The 17,030-nt window shown below is 39.4% G+C and overlaps 2 protein-coding genes across 4 annotated transcripts in view; one reads left to right on the forward strand and one right to left on the reverse strand.

Annotated features, from left to right (window-relative positions):
- LOC149578608 (uncharacterized) overlaps positions 1–17,030 on the reverse strand; it is a 177,928-nt gene that overhangs the window by 128,777 nt on the left and 32,121 nt on the right. The window lies entirely within an intron of this gene.
- Positions 1–17,030, forward strand: part of LOC149578609 (uncharacterized) — a 167,641-nt gene that overhangs the window by 119,031 nt on the left and 31,580 nt on the right. For both annotated transcript variants that reach the window (XM_089830157.1, XM_089830162.1), the window contains exons 10-13: positions 13,659–13,740; positions 13,994–14,106; positions 14,207–15,439; positions 15,935–16,939. In XM_089830157.1, the coding sequence (XP_089686283.1) occupies positions 13,659–13,740; positions 13,994–14,106; positions 14,207–15,439; positions 15,935–16,939 (2,433 nt within the window). The remainder of the gene's footprint in view (positions 1–13,658; positions 13,741–13,993; positions 14,107–14,206; positions 15,440–15,934; positions 16,940–17,030) is intronic.

A 17,030-nucleotide genomic window follows, 5' to 3' on the forward strand; every position in this document is an offset into this window, starting at 1 on the left:
TCCACCCACTTATTCATAATCTTAGTATGGTTGTCAGTCTGAGGGAGTAGTTAGTGCTCAGAGTCAACTCTATCCCACATAGTCTGATTACTTTCTGCTAGAAGTGATTCATGAATCAATATTGGGGTTTCTCACAATAGCTCAGGATAAACCATGCAACCTAAACACCTCCTGAAAGAACAACTCTGTTATTTGAACTATTGAATATGTAGTGGTGATAGGGAAAAAGTGAGCATGTTTGGTGAGCTTCACTGTAAGATCAGAATTGATTTTTTTATACCTAAGGGTGTAACCATCTGCCACCTGAACTTGTAATCCTTCAAAATCCTTAGTAAGAGTGCAATCACTCACTATCCTGCCAAGAGTCTATGCATCCTGAAAGTTCCTTTCTCATACTAGAAAGGCAGGCCACCTTTAGGTTAGAAATCATCCACCTCATGATCATCATCACTTATATCTCTATGTGCATCATGATCATTACCAACTAGCTGTCTTGTCAAATCAGAATTATCCTCATCATCATAGAACGATTTCAACATTCTTATTCTTACCCTTAGGCTTCATGAGAAAATCGTGATTAACATCATCGGGTCCCCTACGATAAAAACACAACTTCTTCCTCAAATCATTTATAGTTTTTTGGTCTAAGGGGACTGCCATAGATGCTCAAAATCTGATTTTTCTTCCTCAGGTTAGAGAGGACTATTGTGTTGTAGGAGCCCCTAGAATTTATGGTGGTTAATTTAGAGGGAAGTGGATTTGTAGAGGCAAGCATAGTTGAAGGGAGAAATATGAAGACAAGTATCCTTCACAACAATTTGTTGTTCACACTGAAGCAATAAATTCATTGATTTATTGATGTTGGAGATTGATGTCATTGATTCCTTTATAGATAGATTCATTGATGTTGGAGAAGGATGTCATTGATTGGCCAAAAGAGATTCACGTATAGTATCAAACCCTTATGTGGAAGAAGGGAAGTCAATATTCAATTTATACATGTTGTGGATATGATTGAAGCTATCAAACTTCAATACTTTATTTATACTTGTTGGGAACATGATTGAAGGTTATTATAATTCAATATAAGTTAACAAGATAGTGACCATATGAATACAAAGCAAAGGAATCATGATTAATAACATCACTCAAATCTGCCTGTAGGTATTGAAAAACCCGGGATGTCCAACCAATGGTAAATCATGAAAGGCTTGAAGAACAATATCTCTGATACCTGATCCTAGGACAAGATAAATCCTCCCCTAGAAAATGATCAGCTCATTTGCAAGGGCAATTCCTGTCTTGAATACTTTCGTCCACAAAACCAATTGCCTGCTAATCCCTGACATACTTGGCTATGATCAAGTGTCTCCAGTCCTCTACAATCTCAGTAATCAAGCATAAGTGGGGCCTCCGAGCATGGCCATCAACTACAACATTCTATGTACCCTTAATGTAGGAGATGTTGAAATCATAGGATTGTAATTTACTAACCCACTTCTGTTGCCTCTCATTTAGGTCTCACTGACCTAGGAAATGCGTTTGGTTGTTATGATATGTTTTGATACAAAAATTGTTGCCAACCAAATACTTCCTGAACTTGGCCAAAGCATGCATGATGACCAACATTACCTTGTCATAGACACTGAATGACCTTATAGGACCCCGTAGTTTCCCTCTCTGAAATGCTATGGGATGGTGATCTTGGGATATTACTGCTCCAATGCACTCACCAAAGGCATTACAATGCAAATCAAATGTCCTTGTAAAACCTTCCAAAGCTAGCAAAGGGCATGAAATCATAATTACCTTAGACTTCTTGAAACACTCTTGTGCCAAAAATCTACAGTAGAAGCACAAAGTCCAATAAACTCTCTCGACTACATTAGGTTCTCTGGTGTAGGCCACTCTAGAATGGCACAAACTTTATTAAGGTCCATGCAAACACCCTCTATGCTGATGATATGACCCAAATATAGCAGCCCTATCATGCCAAGTGGACTTGGCATACAAGGAAGCCCTATTAAGAATATCCAATACCGCATCGAGATGTGCAACATGATTGTCCCACGTCGTACTATAAACAAGAATGCCATCAAAGAATACCAATACAAATCTTTGTAGCTAACTGTGAAACACCCTATTTTTAGTAGACTGAAAGGTGGCAGGGGCATTGGTCAAGCCAATTGGCATGACTGAGAACTCGAAATGGCCACAATGGCATCTGAATGTTGTCTTCTCTTTTTGAGCATACACAACCAAGCTAAGAATTCACTAATCTTGGTCACGTACTTATCATTACTTTACAAGCATCTTCATTCAAATTGTTGTGTTCTAACTTCTATCTCTTCATTATTTGTGATCTGAAAAGGTGGGCCGAGTTGTTGGACCATCGGAATCTTGATCACAATCACCAATCGTTAGGCTTAGTCTTGTGCACTAACTTATGTTTCAATCAGTTTTCTAGGAAGCACTGTATTTTGTTCAAAGACATCTGTTGGATGTTCTGGGCCATTTCATAGGTGTTCTAGATGGAGCCAAACACTTTTAACAAAATTATTGATTTTTGTGGGCAGCAAAAATGTCATTCACTTGCAAAATCACAAACTCTGGTTTGTTGGAGGTAGTGAATATGAAGGATTTACTGTTTGGACTCCTCTTTTAACATAGTGGCATAAGGAGCTTTGATCACTCTCACTGAGATTTTTCTCCATGTTTTAAGGTCTCTGTAGCTATAAGTTTTTGTTTTTAGTGGTGTTTAGAGTCTCACTGTATTTTATTTTCTCTAGAATACTCTTATTTTCTATGCTCCATGTCCAATGGACAAGAACATTGTACATTTAACCAGTGTTAGCAATAGAAGTAGTGTTTCAAAACTATATCAAGCTTTAGTTCAATGTCATTTGTAGTTGAATAATAGTGTTCGAAGGATATCCTCCTTGTTTTACTGATCAAATGGTATCAAAGTAGGGTCATATAGTATGTATTTGTTGAAATTTTTAGTTGTCGCTGATTGTTTTGGTCTATACACCACAAGCTCTTGTTAGAGTGAAAAATTAGTACCCATTGAGATGGGACAGTGTCGTCAGTAGAAATTGTGTATCGGCCGACGGGTTCCTTCGGAAAGGAAATTGTGTATCGGCCGATGGGTCCCTTCGGGAAAGTTCTTGTTATGTAGTCGACGGTGAATAGTTTGTAGCGGACATGATGTATCTGGCCGACGGATACCTTCGGAAAGGTTCGTCGGAAAGTATTTATAACCCCTTCGGGAAGCATTGTATTCATCTTATCATTATCATATAAAAAAAAGCATGATGTACTGTTGGTATATGCGAATAATAATAATAGTTCTGCTATTGCTGTTCGGTGCTCGTGTCTATTTCCTGTGTGCGTTGCTTAATTAATCCATACGGTAAACATTTGGCACCGTTGCCCGATGGATCTGGCACGCAGGCAGGCGGAGATGAATTAAATGCCGAATCAGTTGAACAAAGACAAGAGTAAGCTAAAGGAAAAAGATGACATACGCGTTGCGCAGGAAAATTTAATTTTGGCTCAGCAAATAGAGCGTTGAAGGAGGTTTCAGAAGATTTCCGACGGAAGCAAGAGTGCGGAAGGATTGCTGAAGGAGACTCGACAATGGCTTGATTTGGTGGAAGAAGCGAGGGAGGAGTTTCTGAAGCTGCATACGCCACGGGAAGAGAATCCTGACGAAAGCAGATCGACTCGCACGGCTCGGAGTGCAGAAGGAGCACGAGCATGGAGTGACCTCTTCGTCCGAGATATACTTTCGGAATGGAGAGCTACGGTTGACAAACCCTCTTCTTCACCAAATAACGCGTAAGCAAAAAATTGCGCGGGTGTTGAAAACAACGCGGAAGCAGAAAACAGCGCGGGTGTTGAAAACAGCGTGGAAGCAGAAAACAGCGCGGAAGCAGAAAACAGCTCGGGTGTCCAGAATAGCGCGAGTGTACAGAACAGCGCGGGTGTCCAGAACAGCGCGGGTGTTCAGAACAGCGCGGGTGCTCAAAACAGCACGGGAGTGCAAAACAGCGCAGGTACACAACAAAACCCTCGACATACAGTAATAATGGCAGGTCCGAAGGAAAAATTGCCTAAATTTGATGGTGATGAAGCAGCTGATCCCATTCGACATTGTAAAACATGTGAAACGATTTGGAGGGCGAATGGCATAACAGATACAAACGAATGGATCCGACAATTTCCCGCAACCCTACGGGGTGTTGCCATTGATTGGTTTACTGATGCTGATCCACAGAAATTGAATAGTTGGGATAACATTAAGGAGTTCATCGCAGAATTTCAACTTTTGCATGATGACAATGAAATTGTCGCAGAGATATTCAATACCAAGCAAAAGAAGAATGAAACTGTACAGGTCTTTGCCAGGAGGTTGAAGGACTTAATCAGTAAGATGGAGAATAAGCCAGCTGACGGGTTACAGAAACGATGGTTCATTGAAGGCCTTCACCCGAAGCTGCGGAAGAAGATGAAGATCGTGCCACCATCGACATACATCGAAACTTACAACCGAGCAATGAACCTCGAAAGTGACCAGAAGACAAAGAAGAAGAAGAAGAAGAAGACCAGCTCGTCGGATTTAGATGACGATGAGCCTTCAGGAGAAGATAGCAGCGACGATGACGAGGGAAGCAGCAAGAAAGTCCGTGCTCTCCAGAAGGACATGATGCAGATGATGAAAGAATTCAAAAACATGAACAAGGAAACTAAGGGCAGTGACCTATGGTGCACAGAATGTAAGAAAGAAGGCCATACGAAGGGATCCTGCCCGAAAGATCAATTTTGTGAAATCTGTCAGATCCTGGGACACTCGGTAAAGGAGTGCCCTTTCAATTTAAAAACAAGGACACCGCAGCAAGTGTTCCTGTCACATTAGGCATCCCCGTCAGGAGGGAACGGGAACACCAGTGGGGAAGGTGCCACATCAGGCGGATATAGAAATAATCGGCGCGGTCCAAACAACAACAACAGCAATAACAACAATGGTGGCAACAACAACAATGGGGGAAGAAGTCGAATTCAGTACGATGCGAATGGTCGGCCAATTGTTCAATGTCGCGCATGCAATCTGTGGGGTCACTTCGCCCGAGAGTGCACAATGACGAACCCACCAAAGTTGCTGTGCCGATGGTGTGGACCTGGAGATCATGATGATACTAAGTGTCCGAAGTCCGGAGTAAACTTGATTACCGTAAGGACAGACGAAGAAGAAGTTCTGGCAATCACTCAGAAACAGGCGAAGCTATACCCTGACCCAGCGGAAGAAAAGAAGAGAATGGAGGAAGCAAGGGCAGAGATCCAGAAAGCAACACAGGCAGAAACGACACACCTGAAGGACACGCCGAGTACTTCCGTACGGAACTGCGCAGAAAAGAACATTGTCCGGCAAATTTTGCAAGCCGAGATACCTGTCAGGATAAGTGATCTGTTGCTCACTATGCCTCAGCTCCGATCGGCATTCACAAACATTGTTCCCGCTGCTCAACTACCAGGAGAACATGGAAGGAAGCAAGAAAGTGGAGCAAGTACAGTGCACAAAAAGGAGAAGGAAAGTGGCGCAAGTGCAGAAGATCCAATGTTGTTAGCCCTCTCATCCGGACGCCATCCAGCAGTCGTCGAAATGGGAATTCTCGGGACTGTATTGACGGAAACAATTGTGGACGGAGGGTCCGGTGTCAATGTGTTTCCTGAAGACACTTGGAAAAAGTTGGGACAACCGACATTATGGCCGCCTACATTCCAGCTGTTAACGGCCGATCAACATGGAATCAAGCCATTGGGAGTCCTGACAACACAACCAGTGACGATTGGAACACAACCGTTCCTGTTGGACTTTGTCGTGATCCCACTGAAGCGGAGAGGATATGATGCCATTTTGGGCCGAGGGTGGTTGATACAAGCCAAGGTAAAACATGATTGGAAGAAAAATACTTTATCACTTGAAAGCAAAGGCCGGAAGTATGTCATTGATCTACACACTCAGATGGTTGGAGAAGAAGCTCTATCGTCGGATTCCGAAGGAGAAAATGATGAGAGGAGGCAGAGTATGGAACCCGATCAGGAGGGAGTCCTACGATTGGAAGGAGATGACGATCTGGATTCAGTAAATGGTCTTTACCATTGGCAAATAGAGGATTACGAGCTCTTTCCAAGTTGTAATATGCTAAGGATTGACGAAGGTAAGAAAAAAGGAAATGAATGTCCGAAGGCACACAGAGAAGCCGAAGAAAGAAACGCGGGTATGACTGAAGCTGAAGAACAGAACATACAATACGAACCCAAGAGAAGGAAAGATTCTATTGTACGACTGCGCCGGAAGAAAGTATTACATCGAACCACAAATATAGCAAAAAGGTACCGGCAGCCAAGAAGACACACGATACCGTCTACACAGGCAACAAAGAGGAAGGGCTCAATAAAAGTTGTAGCAGTACAGAGTGAAAGTGTTATTGACGGACAGAAGGGGCAGTTGACGGAGTCCATGGTACGGGGCTTCGGGAACAAACTGGGCGATATGGAGATGACACAGAACAGGCATAGCAGGTTTCCACTCGGACAGTGGGTGTTGTACGACGATCAGAATGAGATCAAACCAGGCAAGTTCAAAATTAAATGGGTCGGGCCATACCAGATGCGGGAAGTAAGCAATAACGGAGCAATAAAACAGTGGATGCTAGACCGAAAGGAAGTATTCGATGTAGTGAAGAGGTCGAAGTTGAATGTCTGCAATGAAAGAAGTAATGCACCCCCGTGGACGAATAACTGAGAGAAGACTGTAAGTACTGTATATATGTAAATATTGTAGATAATTGTTTCAGAAGTGAGATTTTCAAAAAAAAAAAAAAAAGAAGAAAGCACCATACGGTTTTTGGAAAGCACCGTACGGTTTCGGGGAAGTGCTGTACGGATTTTGGAAAGTACCATACGGTACCGTACGGTTCCATATTTGCAGGAGACAGCATCGTACGGATTTAACTTATTCACCGTACGGTTTTGGAGGAAGTGTATGGATTTTCCAGCTCAATGTACGGATTTTAAAATGATGATGCAGTGTACGAAATTTATTGGTTCACCGTATGGATTTTTATAAGAAAGCAATGCACGGTTTTTAAGTTGCAGATACCGTACGGTTTTTTAAGCAGCAGGGTTACCGTACGGATTTTAAAGCCAGTTCTTGTACGATTATTTTCACGGTTGCCGTACGGATTGTGGAGACAGCATACGGATTTTTGTGATCGAGCAACGTACGGATTTCATGCTTGCTGTACGGTTTTTAAAGACAACGTACGGATTTTAAAGACAATGTACGGGTTCCATCATCAAGTTGGTGTATGGTTTTGCCGTGGCACGGATTTTTCTTGCATTGTACGGTTTTAAAAGTTACACTTAAACCACCATACGGATTTTGACAGCCTCAGCAAGGTAACGTACGGAATTCGATAGCCTCAGAAGATTAACGTACGGTTTCTAGAGCCAAAATTTGTTTATTTTCATTGTACGAATTTTTCAAGACGGTGGGATATTGCAGAACGGTTTTTTTAAGCAGATTGGAATCTAGATTGTGTCAAGTTGGAAGCCATACGGATTTCATCACAGAAGGATGACAGGAGGTTTTCTAAAAAAAACGACGACAGAATCAAGTTGTTCAGAATGAGTGACAGATGATGCCAAAGGGAAGGGGACGCATCCGTGGTTGCCAGAAAGAGTGCAGAATCGGCAGATAATGACAGAAATGGTGTGTTCCCTGCATTTTTGTGTGGGTTTTGAAGTGCTAATTTGGTCTTGGCGGCGAGGGGCGCTGCCCCTCGACCCCGCCCTGTACTGCAACAGGGAGCGCACCCGGGCCGCTGCCCCAGGACCCCACAGGGGCGCTGCCCCTCGACCCTGCCCGGGGCGTTGCCCCCTGGACCCCCAGTCGTTGCGGATATCAGTCGTGGCAGTCTGACCAGTTGAGAAGAATTGAAGTTGCTGCAGGCATGGACTTTCTGTGTACTAGAGGCAGTGGGAGCAGGTGTTGGCTGTAAGGCTATCTTGGTGGATGCGTAGAGAGCTTGGGAGGAGCTGATCATCCAGTTGGAGGCAGTGCAGCGACACTTGGCTCAGGGTACCGAGGAGTTGGAAGCAGAGAAAGCAGCACAGGTGGTTATTAAGGTCAGCTTGAAGAATCAGTATTGTGTTAGCAAAGGCTATAGATGCAACGGGATGAATGTGAAAGTAATATGGCAGATCAATATTGTTGTATTAGTTGTTTGAGTTTTGTTTTGTAGTCGTCAGGAGACGACTTTTCTTTTTTGGGGGGAATGATGTCGTCGGTAGAAATTGTGTATCGGCCGACGGGTCCCTTCGGAAAGGAAATTGTGTATCGGCCAACGGGTCCCTTCGGGAAAGTTCTTGTTATGTAGCCGACGGTGAATAGTTTGTAGCGGACATGATGTATCTGGCTGACGGATACCTTCGGGAAGGTTCGTCGGAAAGTATTTATAACCCCTTCGGGAAGCATTGTATTCATCTTATCATTATCATATGAAAAAAAGCATGATGTACTGTTGGTATATGCGAATAATAATAATAGTTCTGCTATTGCTGTTCGGTGCTCGTGTCTATTTCCTGTGTGCGTTGCTTAATTAATCCATACGGTAAACAGACAGGAGAGTGATTGAGAATTGTTGAAGGGCAAGAATTGGAAAAGTTGAAGGAAAATTTGTTTAAGAAAGCTACGAGATGTTGCAAGGATCTAGTGTTAAAGAGGAGGTAGATAGATTGGAATGCATGTGATGCAGGATTATCTAGTGGTGTAAGGGCAATCTTGCATCACTTAGACAAGTTCATATTTTTCCCTTTGTTTTGCAAGTTTCACTAGTTGTTTTTGGAGCGTATGATGACATCTAAGGGGTATAGGACAGTCAAAAGTTTGGAATAGGTAAAAATCGATCACCTCCTATTTTTAGAAAGTGGACTTAAATGGGCATTAGGGACATGAAAATTGATCCCATGTAGCAAAGCCAAAAAATAAAACGATTAGTGAAGCAATCATCTAAAGTATTTTTAAACTAATTTTTTAAGACCTTGTAAAAGCTTGAAAATTTGACAAAATGATCTTCTAACAAGTTTGGTGTTATAGATCTCTTTGAAAGCTTTCTATTGATATGTCATAACAACTAATTAGATCGCCAATAAAAAAAATTGGCATTTGGAATTTGCGCTACCTATTGTTTCAGATAAATAATTTCCTAGCAAGAATGGTTGAATCTCTAGAATAGAGGGGATTGCACTATCTGAACATTCCAAATTGGTTACTAGTGTCAATAAAGAGGTGAATGGAGGTTACAAAAACAACTTTATCATTGCAGATTGTGGCTCTATATTGTAGAGCTTTCCTAAAGTGTTGATTTTCATGTTAATGATTTAAGCCCATCTGGCAGTAGCATTGTGATTTTATTAAAAAAAATTATCGGTAAACGGTCGAAGCCTAGATTAATTATTGTTATTTCTTGTAATTAATTATTTTAATGTGTTAAGTGAATTCAAACCCAAGACCTCCCACATGAGAGGCTCACAAGTTACCTTTGTGTTGTAGGCTCTTGCCTTTAGCATTGTGATTTTTGAAGCTATACTTTCATGGGTTGGTTTTTCTTCTTACATTTCCTATGTTATTAACTATTGTTGCACTACGTTTTAGTGCTGGGCAAAGTAGCCCTTCATTAAAATATGCTTGTTTTGATAGTAAATTGGGAGCTCTAGAGGAATTGCAAGAAGAAGAAAGAAACACTTGTAGAGAAGAACAAGACGATGAAGAGTCTTTATCTGGTTGGCAATGAACTTGGTTTGAAAAGTGAATAACATACTTGTCTAAGGGTACGAATTTGTTAACAAGCAATGTAAAGTCTGTTATGGAATTACTCATGAATATAAGGGCACGATAGTGCTTGATGTGATTCCCTTTGATGTATGTGGAGAAATAATCTCTGATGCATGTGGAGAATGGAGAAATAATCTTTGATGAATGTGGAGAAATAATTTGTAGTCTTCCCTACCTCTTGAAGTCATACATTGGAAGGACCAAGAGTTCATGTCAAACACATTAAGTCAACAAACTAATTAATGCAAGTTCAAAAATATTCTCTTTGATGAGTGGTTGTAGGCTTAAGGTTAGTAAGAGGGCGGTACAACCCTTTTATGTACTCCCCAATTTTGTATTCAGTACACTATATTTTATTAGCTTCTACCTTTTCCTTTAATCATTTTGAGTATGCCCCTTTGGAGTTCTTGTATCGATCTTGATTCATGGTCACTGTTGTCATCCAAACTTCCATCTTCTCTACTCTTCTTTCACTGCGTGAGGACATTTTAGCTCCACTTTTGCCTCCATTGTCTGGTTGTAGGCTTAAAAATAGGATGGGGATAGTACTGCCTAAATCTTTTTTTTTAATGATGGAGGTCAACCTTTGATTGAGCACTACTTTTTTTATCATAAGTTGGTTCTATTACCAATTTTAAGAGTGATTTTCAAGTCTACAACTATATAAGCTTATGCTTTTCTGTGCTTACTTTGTTTTGTATTGTAAGTTTTTTCTAGTATTCTCCTTCGAAGGCCTTCTTTAAACTCTCTCATATATTTATGGAGTCTTGGCCATTTTTTTATACAAATCAATCACACAGCTTGCAAGATGGTAGGAAAAGATTTTAGCCGAATCGCTTTATCACCTTACTCATTTTCTATCTAGAGTCTTTCACAAGTCGTATAGTGCCTAACTTAATCCTTCAATCCATTACTTGTAAAATTCCATTTTCTAGATAGGGTTGTCTTGACTTTTCAACATGACTATGTTCTTGAGAAGGGATTTGGCTTAGGAATCGTTTGATAGTATTTTCCTGAAGTGCCTCTCGTAATCCTCTCCTTTATTCCATTTGCTCAACGATCCTTAGAGATCGCTTGATCTTATTATCTTTGCCATCTGATGGACTTTTCTTTCTTTTATTTGGATCTAAGTGCATGAATCCCTCTAACCTAAGCCAATCTATTTTGACAGAAAGATGTCAAATGTTTCCAGCTCTATTTGATAAAATAAATTCATGAATCAATAATAGAGATGACAATGCATATGAAGTAGAGGAGTAAAATCATTTTTTATTCATTCATATTTAAGAATAGAGATGGTCAGCTAGGGAGTAGAGTTGATTCCACTAGATCAATACAGAATCTATATAAAGGACCCAACAATTGTTAAGTAGAATACAACTGTTACCAATTAAAGCTTATAACTATCTGAAGTTAACAAACACTTAATATGAACAATTAATCTATAGTTGATATTTTTGTTATTACGGAAGTATAATAATAGACATTGTCCATTAACGACAAAAGTTAGGTGGGCACCAAACCTACCCATTTTGTTTATCACTACTAAATTATTGGTTTGAGTTCGGGTTTGAAGAACTGGTTCGTTGGTATAGTAAAATCTTGAAATGGGGTGTGAGTTTGTTTGGGTTCATTAGTACCAAAACAGGTGAAAATTATACACATGTAAGTATGCAGCCTAGAAAAATGAATTAAGATTAGAACCCTACATAGTATCATAAAAACAACAAAAACACTATAAACTTGTAATCTTAGCATCATATCTATTATCAACACCAAAATATTAAAATAATATCGAGTTCAAGTATATCATTGTTTAACTTTAGACCATAGTTTGCAAACTATTCGTGTACTCTTCGAGTTTCCGAGTACTCTCAAGTTTTTTTGCTGGGCGATTAGTCTCAAGTTTAACTCGTGTATTTATAGATGTTAAAAAATGCATGTAAAAATGTTGATGCAGGGAAAACATTGGATTACATGCATTTTTCACATCATTTTAGTGCTATAAAACTATACAATTTCTCTATTGAAATGTCAATTACTAATTTAATACATTTTATAATTGTATTCTACAAAAAAAATATGTTTCTTTAAGAGATTTTAAATTTTAGTACTTTCTGAGTTGCCGAGTTTTGACCAAGTTTTTGTTGAGATATGCTGAGTTTTTTCCGAGTTGAAAATTTTGGACTTGTCGAGTACTCTTCGAGTTCGATTCTACAAACTATGGTTTAGACTTTCATCAATTAGAACTTTATGCTAAGTTTTAATCATCTAATGGATTATCTAAATCTTCATCATCTTCTTCTTTAGTTGGTTCACAAACATTGTCAATGTTATTGGGATCAACTGCACTAATAACATTCTTGCTTTCCAATTTGTCCAACGCTTACGGCTTCTTCACTGTACAAAGAGCTTGTCTATTTGCAATTAACATCCTACTTGAAAAATTAACAAGTAGCTTGCAACTCCCTTCACCTATTGAAGATGTTATTTAATGTTTCAAATATGATTTATGACCATACAAAGCTACCAATTATTCAGACATGGGTCATTATCAGCAATTGGATATAAATATTCCACTGGAAGAAATCTTGAGGACTAGCTTAATTTGATGTAATGAATATTTGAACTTCAACAAATTTTGATTTGTACTGTTAAAAATCTTTATTAAGATTCTGCAATAATTGTTTTCTGCAATAAATTATAGAATGACCCCAATGGAACTGTACCTTGTTCACACTTGGTCTACTTTGGTCTGCCTTGGTTCAATCATGGTTTGACCTAGGTTTGACTTGGAGGAACCAACCTAGTTAGGTTTGAACCCAAGTGGAACCAAGACCAAGACCAATAGTCGGTTCAAAATTTGTCTAGTTAGAATGGTCAAGGGGAGAACTGGGTAACTAAGTGTTTATGCAATAAAATAATGGAAAATGGCATTTCTCACTATTTGAGACTCCATAGAAGTGAAAATCCAAGTTTGTATCATAGAAGAGTTCTGCAACCCACAATACACATGTAACTGTAACTATAATCAACAGCTGAAATCCATAAAATTACTCAATGCATGAAGGCTTTAACAATTCCAACACAACGAAGGTCTCAATCTCCATGGACTAACGCCAATGTGTGACTCTGAAAAGATTTAATTAAGGTTTTTAGAAGATACACACTTAACATGCTTGTCAACCACATCCAATATACTTGTCTGAGCAGCTTTAATGGTAATTAAACATATCCATATGTATTAGAAAATTCATCAACTAGATGTAATAAGTGCCAAGTTTTCCATTCGTTGTCATGAGAGGTGGGTTCTTGTGAATCACTACTCATGGAACAAGTTTGACTCAAAAAACTAGTGCCACTTTATTATTGGATTAATTGCATTCGAGATGAGTGCTAACTATAAATCACCTGGTTGGGGTGAATAATCTGTGATCATGCTTTAATCTGTTTCCCTATAGGTGGGGCATGATATTTGAAAAACTTTTCAATTCACTTTCAATATTAACAATCTTAAATCAAGTGTCTACAAGCTCAGCTGATATAGCTGCCTGGTTACAGAGTGAATTAACCTAATGGTCTTCTCAACAATGAATAGATTTGAGTGAATTTAATGGTCTCCGTAACTGTGTATAGCTTCCAGTGGACTTTAACTTCGGAGGGAATTGACATGTTGGTACTTTTTGCTGGTGTTTCGTTTTGAAAAGTTTTTTCTTCTAGCCCATTGGCTTGATAAATTGATTTTTTTTTATTGCAGGGAGCATTAAATCGGCAGACATCTTTAGAGCATTCAAAGGAGATAAGCGATTGCAAGCAATTAATCAAGATTTTGGTTATCGGTAATGCCCTAGTTATCCCTTTTGGATAAGTTTTCAAGGGTCCTATTTTTTTCTCTTTATTTTTCAGTTAGTTTAGAAAGGCTTGATGTTTTGCATGACATTGAAGTTGTCTAAATTGTCTACAAGATGCATTCATTTGTTTATGCTTCTCTTCGTAGTAATTAGTATTGCTTATTGTGTGTAGATGCACAGGAAACTGCTACTTTATATGCATGTTGGGTATGCTAACACCATAATTGTGTCTTCTTGGTAGGAATGAAGACATTAGTTTCGAAAATTACTCATGTGAACTCATCACAGATGCATGTATCTCAGTCACCAACTGCTGGGAATCCTATTGGGATGGAAGGCATGCGAGAAGATGAGGTCTGTAAATACATGTCATATATCATATCTTCAAGAAAATTGTTTAATATTAAGCGAAAAGAAATTTCATCCTAAGATATTTACATTCTTGTATGAACAGGTACGGCTTGCCTCAGGAGTACTAAAAAGTGGGGTGTTTTGCCTCTCAGTATTTAAGGGAAAGGATGAAGAGAGAGAAATGCTACAGTACTTCTCCGAAGTTTTTACATCAATGGAACCTAGAAATCTAATGGACATGTTTGCAATGTGCATGCAACATCTTTTTGAGTGCATGCTTAACAGCACTCAGTTGTTGCTTATATTTAATATCCTTCTTCAGACGCCCAAGGTTATACGGTATTTTGCAGATGTTCTTGTGAATTTTCTAGTTAGTACCAAACTTCATGTTCTAAAGCAGTCAGATACAACTGCAGCAAAGCTTGTGCTAGAGTTGTTCCGATTTTTGTTTGCTGCTGTTGCCAAATCTCCAACAGATTGTGAGTGTGTATTACAGCCACATGTATCAACTATCATGGAAGTATGCATGAAGAATGCTAATGAGATAGACAAATCTCATGGATACATGCAACTGCTTCATTCAATGTTTAGTGCTCTTTCAGGAGGGAAATTTGAAATGTTGTTTAGAGAGTTTATCCCCACTCTGCAACCTTGCCTTAACATGTTGTTGGCTATGGTGGAAGGTCCAACTGGAGTTGATATGATAGACCTTGTTCTTGAGCTTTGTCTAACATTGCCTGCTCACTTAAGTTCATTACTTCCACATCTTCCACGTCTTATGAAGCCATTAGTCCTGGCATTGAAAGGAAGCGATGAACTTATAGGCTTAGGATTAAGGACACTTGAGTTTTGGATTGATAGCCTTAATCCAGAGTTTTTGGAGTTTAGTATGGCAAATGTAATGTCAGAAGTAATCTTGACTCTGTGGTCTCATCTCCGACCAAAGCCTTATCCATGGGGAGCGAAAGCCTTGCAACTTCTTGGTAAACTGGGTGGTAGAAACAGAAGGTTTTTGAAAGAGCCTTTAGCTCTTGAGTGCAAAGAAAACCCTGAACATGGTTTAAGACTTATTTTGACATTTGAGCCGTCCCCATCATTTCTGGTGCCTTTGGATAGATGCATTTACCTAGCCATAGCAGCTGTTATGCAAAACAAATCAAGTGTAGATGCTTTTTACAGGAAGCATGCTCTGAAGTTTCTCCAGGTCTGCTTGGCATCTGTTTTAAATCTCAAGGGAAATATAGCTGGGGAAGGGGTAACTCCAGGACATTTGAGTGCGATGTTGATTTCACCGATTGATCGCTCAAGGTGCATGACCGAGACATCAAATATGAAGGTTATTCAATGCCTACTATTCTTTTTGATGCAGTTTGATAACATCTTTTTATTTACAATTAAGGCTCAAGCTTACGTGATTCAATAATTTCCTTTCTAGAATGTTATGTTGATCATTATAAATAAAATTCCACCCTTTTATGTCTGCAATAAGGGAAATATAGCTAGATTACATTAGCTTTTGTACCATGAATGCTAGTTTGATCCTTTCTTACTGAATCAATATCAATCAGGCATGGACATTGGCAGCTTTTTTCTATGTATTTATTTGAAATTTTCAGTTGTGTTTTTGGAATATCTTTTATTTTAATAATTAAGTTTCAGAAAACACAATTAGCAGTATATCCAGTAAATGGATTTCTATAATGAAAGACAATATGTTTTGGTAGATTATAGATTGTTTAGTTGGAATGAATCCTTACTGATTATCAAAGGCACTATACAGCATCCAAGTTTGAGCAATAAAATTAACATAATAAATTGCTTTGGTTTGCAGGGTGACTTAGGGGTGAAAACAAAGACACAACTGATGGCAGAGAGATCTGTATTCAAGGTTCTTTTGACAACTGTTATTGCAGCTACTTCAGTGCCTGAACTTCAAGATCCAAAGGATGATTTTTTTCCCAATATATGCCGTCATTTTGCTATGATATTTCATGTGGAATCATTGCCACCTGGTCCATCAGTAGCAACTGGTCAACTTGTGGATGCAACAACAACTAGCAGATCTAGTCCTCAGTCAAGGAGTTTTTCCCATGCTAGTTTGAAAGAGTTAGATCCTTTGATATTCTTAGATGCATTAGTTGATGTTCTAGAAGATGAAAATAGAGCACATGCAAAAGCTGCTTTGAATGGGCTCAATATTTTTGCTGAAACACTTCTAGTTCTTGCTCACATGAAACATACTGGAGTACTCACTCCAAGCCGTGTGGGTACCCCCAGTACTGCAATGATGGCCTCAAGCCCATCTATGAACCCCGTCTACTCACCACCTCCAGGTGTTCAGATTCCTGTGTTTGAGCAGTTACTTCCTCGACTTTTACATTGTTGCTATGGAAGTACGTGGCAAGCTCAGATGGGTGGGGTAACTGGTATTGGAGCTTTGATTGGTAAAGCTACTGTTGAGACTTTGTGCCTTTTTCAAGTCCGTGTAGTTAATTGTCTAATATATGTGTTGAAGAGGCTTCCTCAGCATGCACATAAGGAACAAGAAGAGACAAGTCAAGTACTTACCCAAGTTCTAAGGGTTGTGAATAATGTTAATGAGGCTAACAGCGAGCAGCCCGGCAGGCAGAGTTTCCAGGGGGTTGTAGATTTTCTTGCAGCTGAACTATTCAATCCAAATACAACACTTATTGTGAGAAAGAGTGTGCAGTCATGCCTAGCGTTGCTTGCCAGAAGAACAGGTAGTGAGGTTTCAGAGTTACTTGAACCCCTATATCAACCACTACTGCAACCTCTTATTATGCATCCTCTTCGTAGTAAACACATTGAGCAACAGGTAAATCGGTTATATACTGTACTGAAATGTTTAAAAACTTGTTTTGCATCAGAGATATTTTCTTGTCAAGAACTTGAGATGATCTTGTGGA

The sequence above is a fragment of the Cupressus sempervirens genome, chromosome 1, assembly GCF_028749045.1.
Source record: "Cupressus sempervirens isolate cs-2001-9-10 chromosome 1, ASM2874904v1, whole genome shotgun sequence".
Classification (NCBI taxonomy): Eukaryota; Viridiplantae; Streptophyta; class Pinopsida; order Cupressales; family Cupressaceae; genus Cupressus; species Cupressus sempervirens.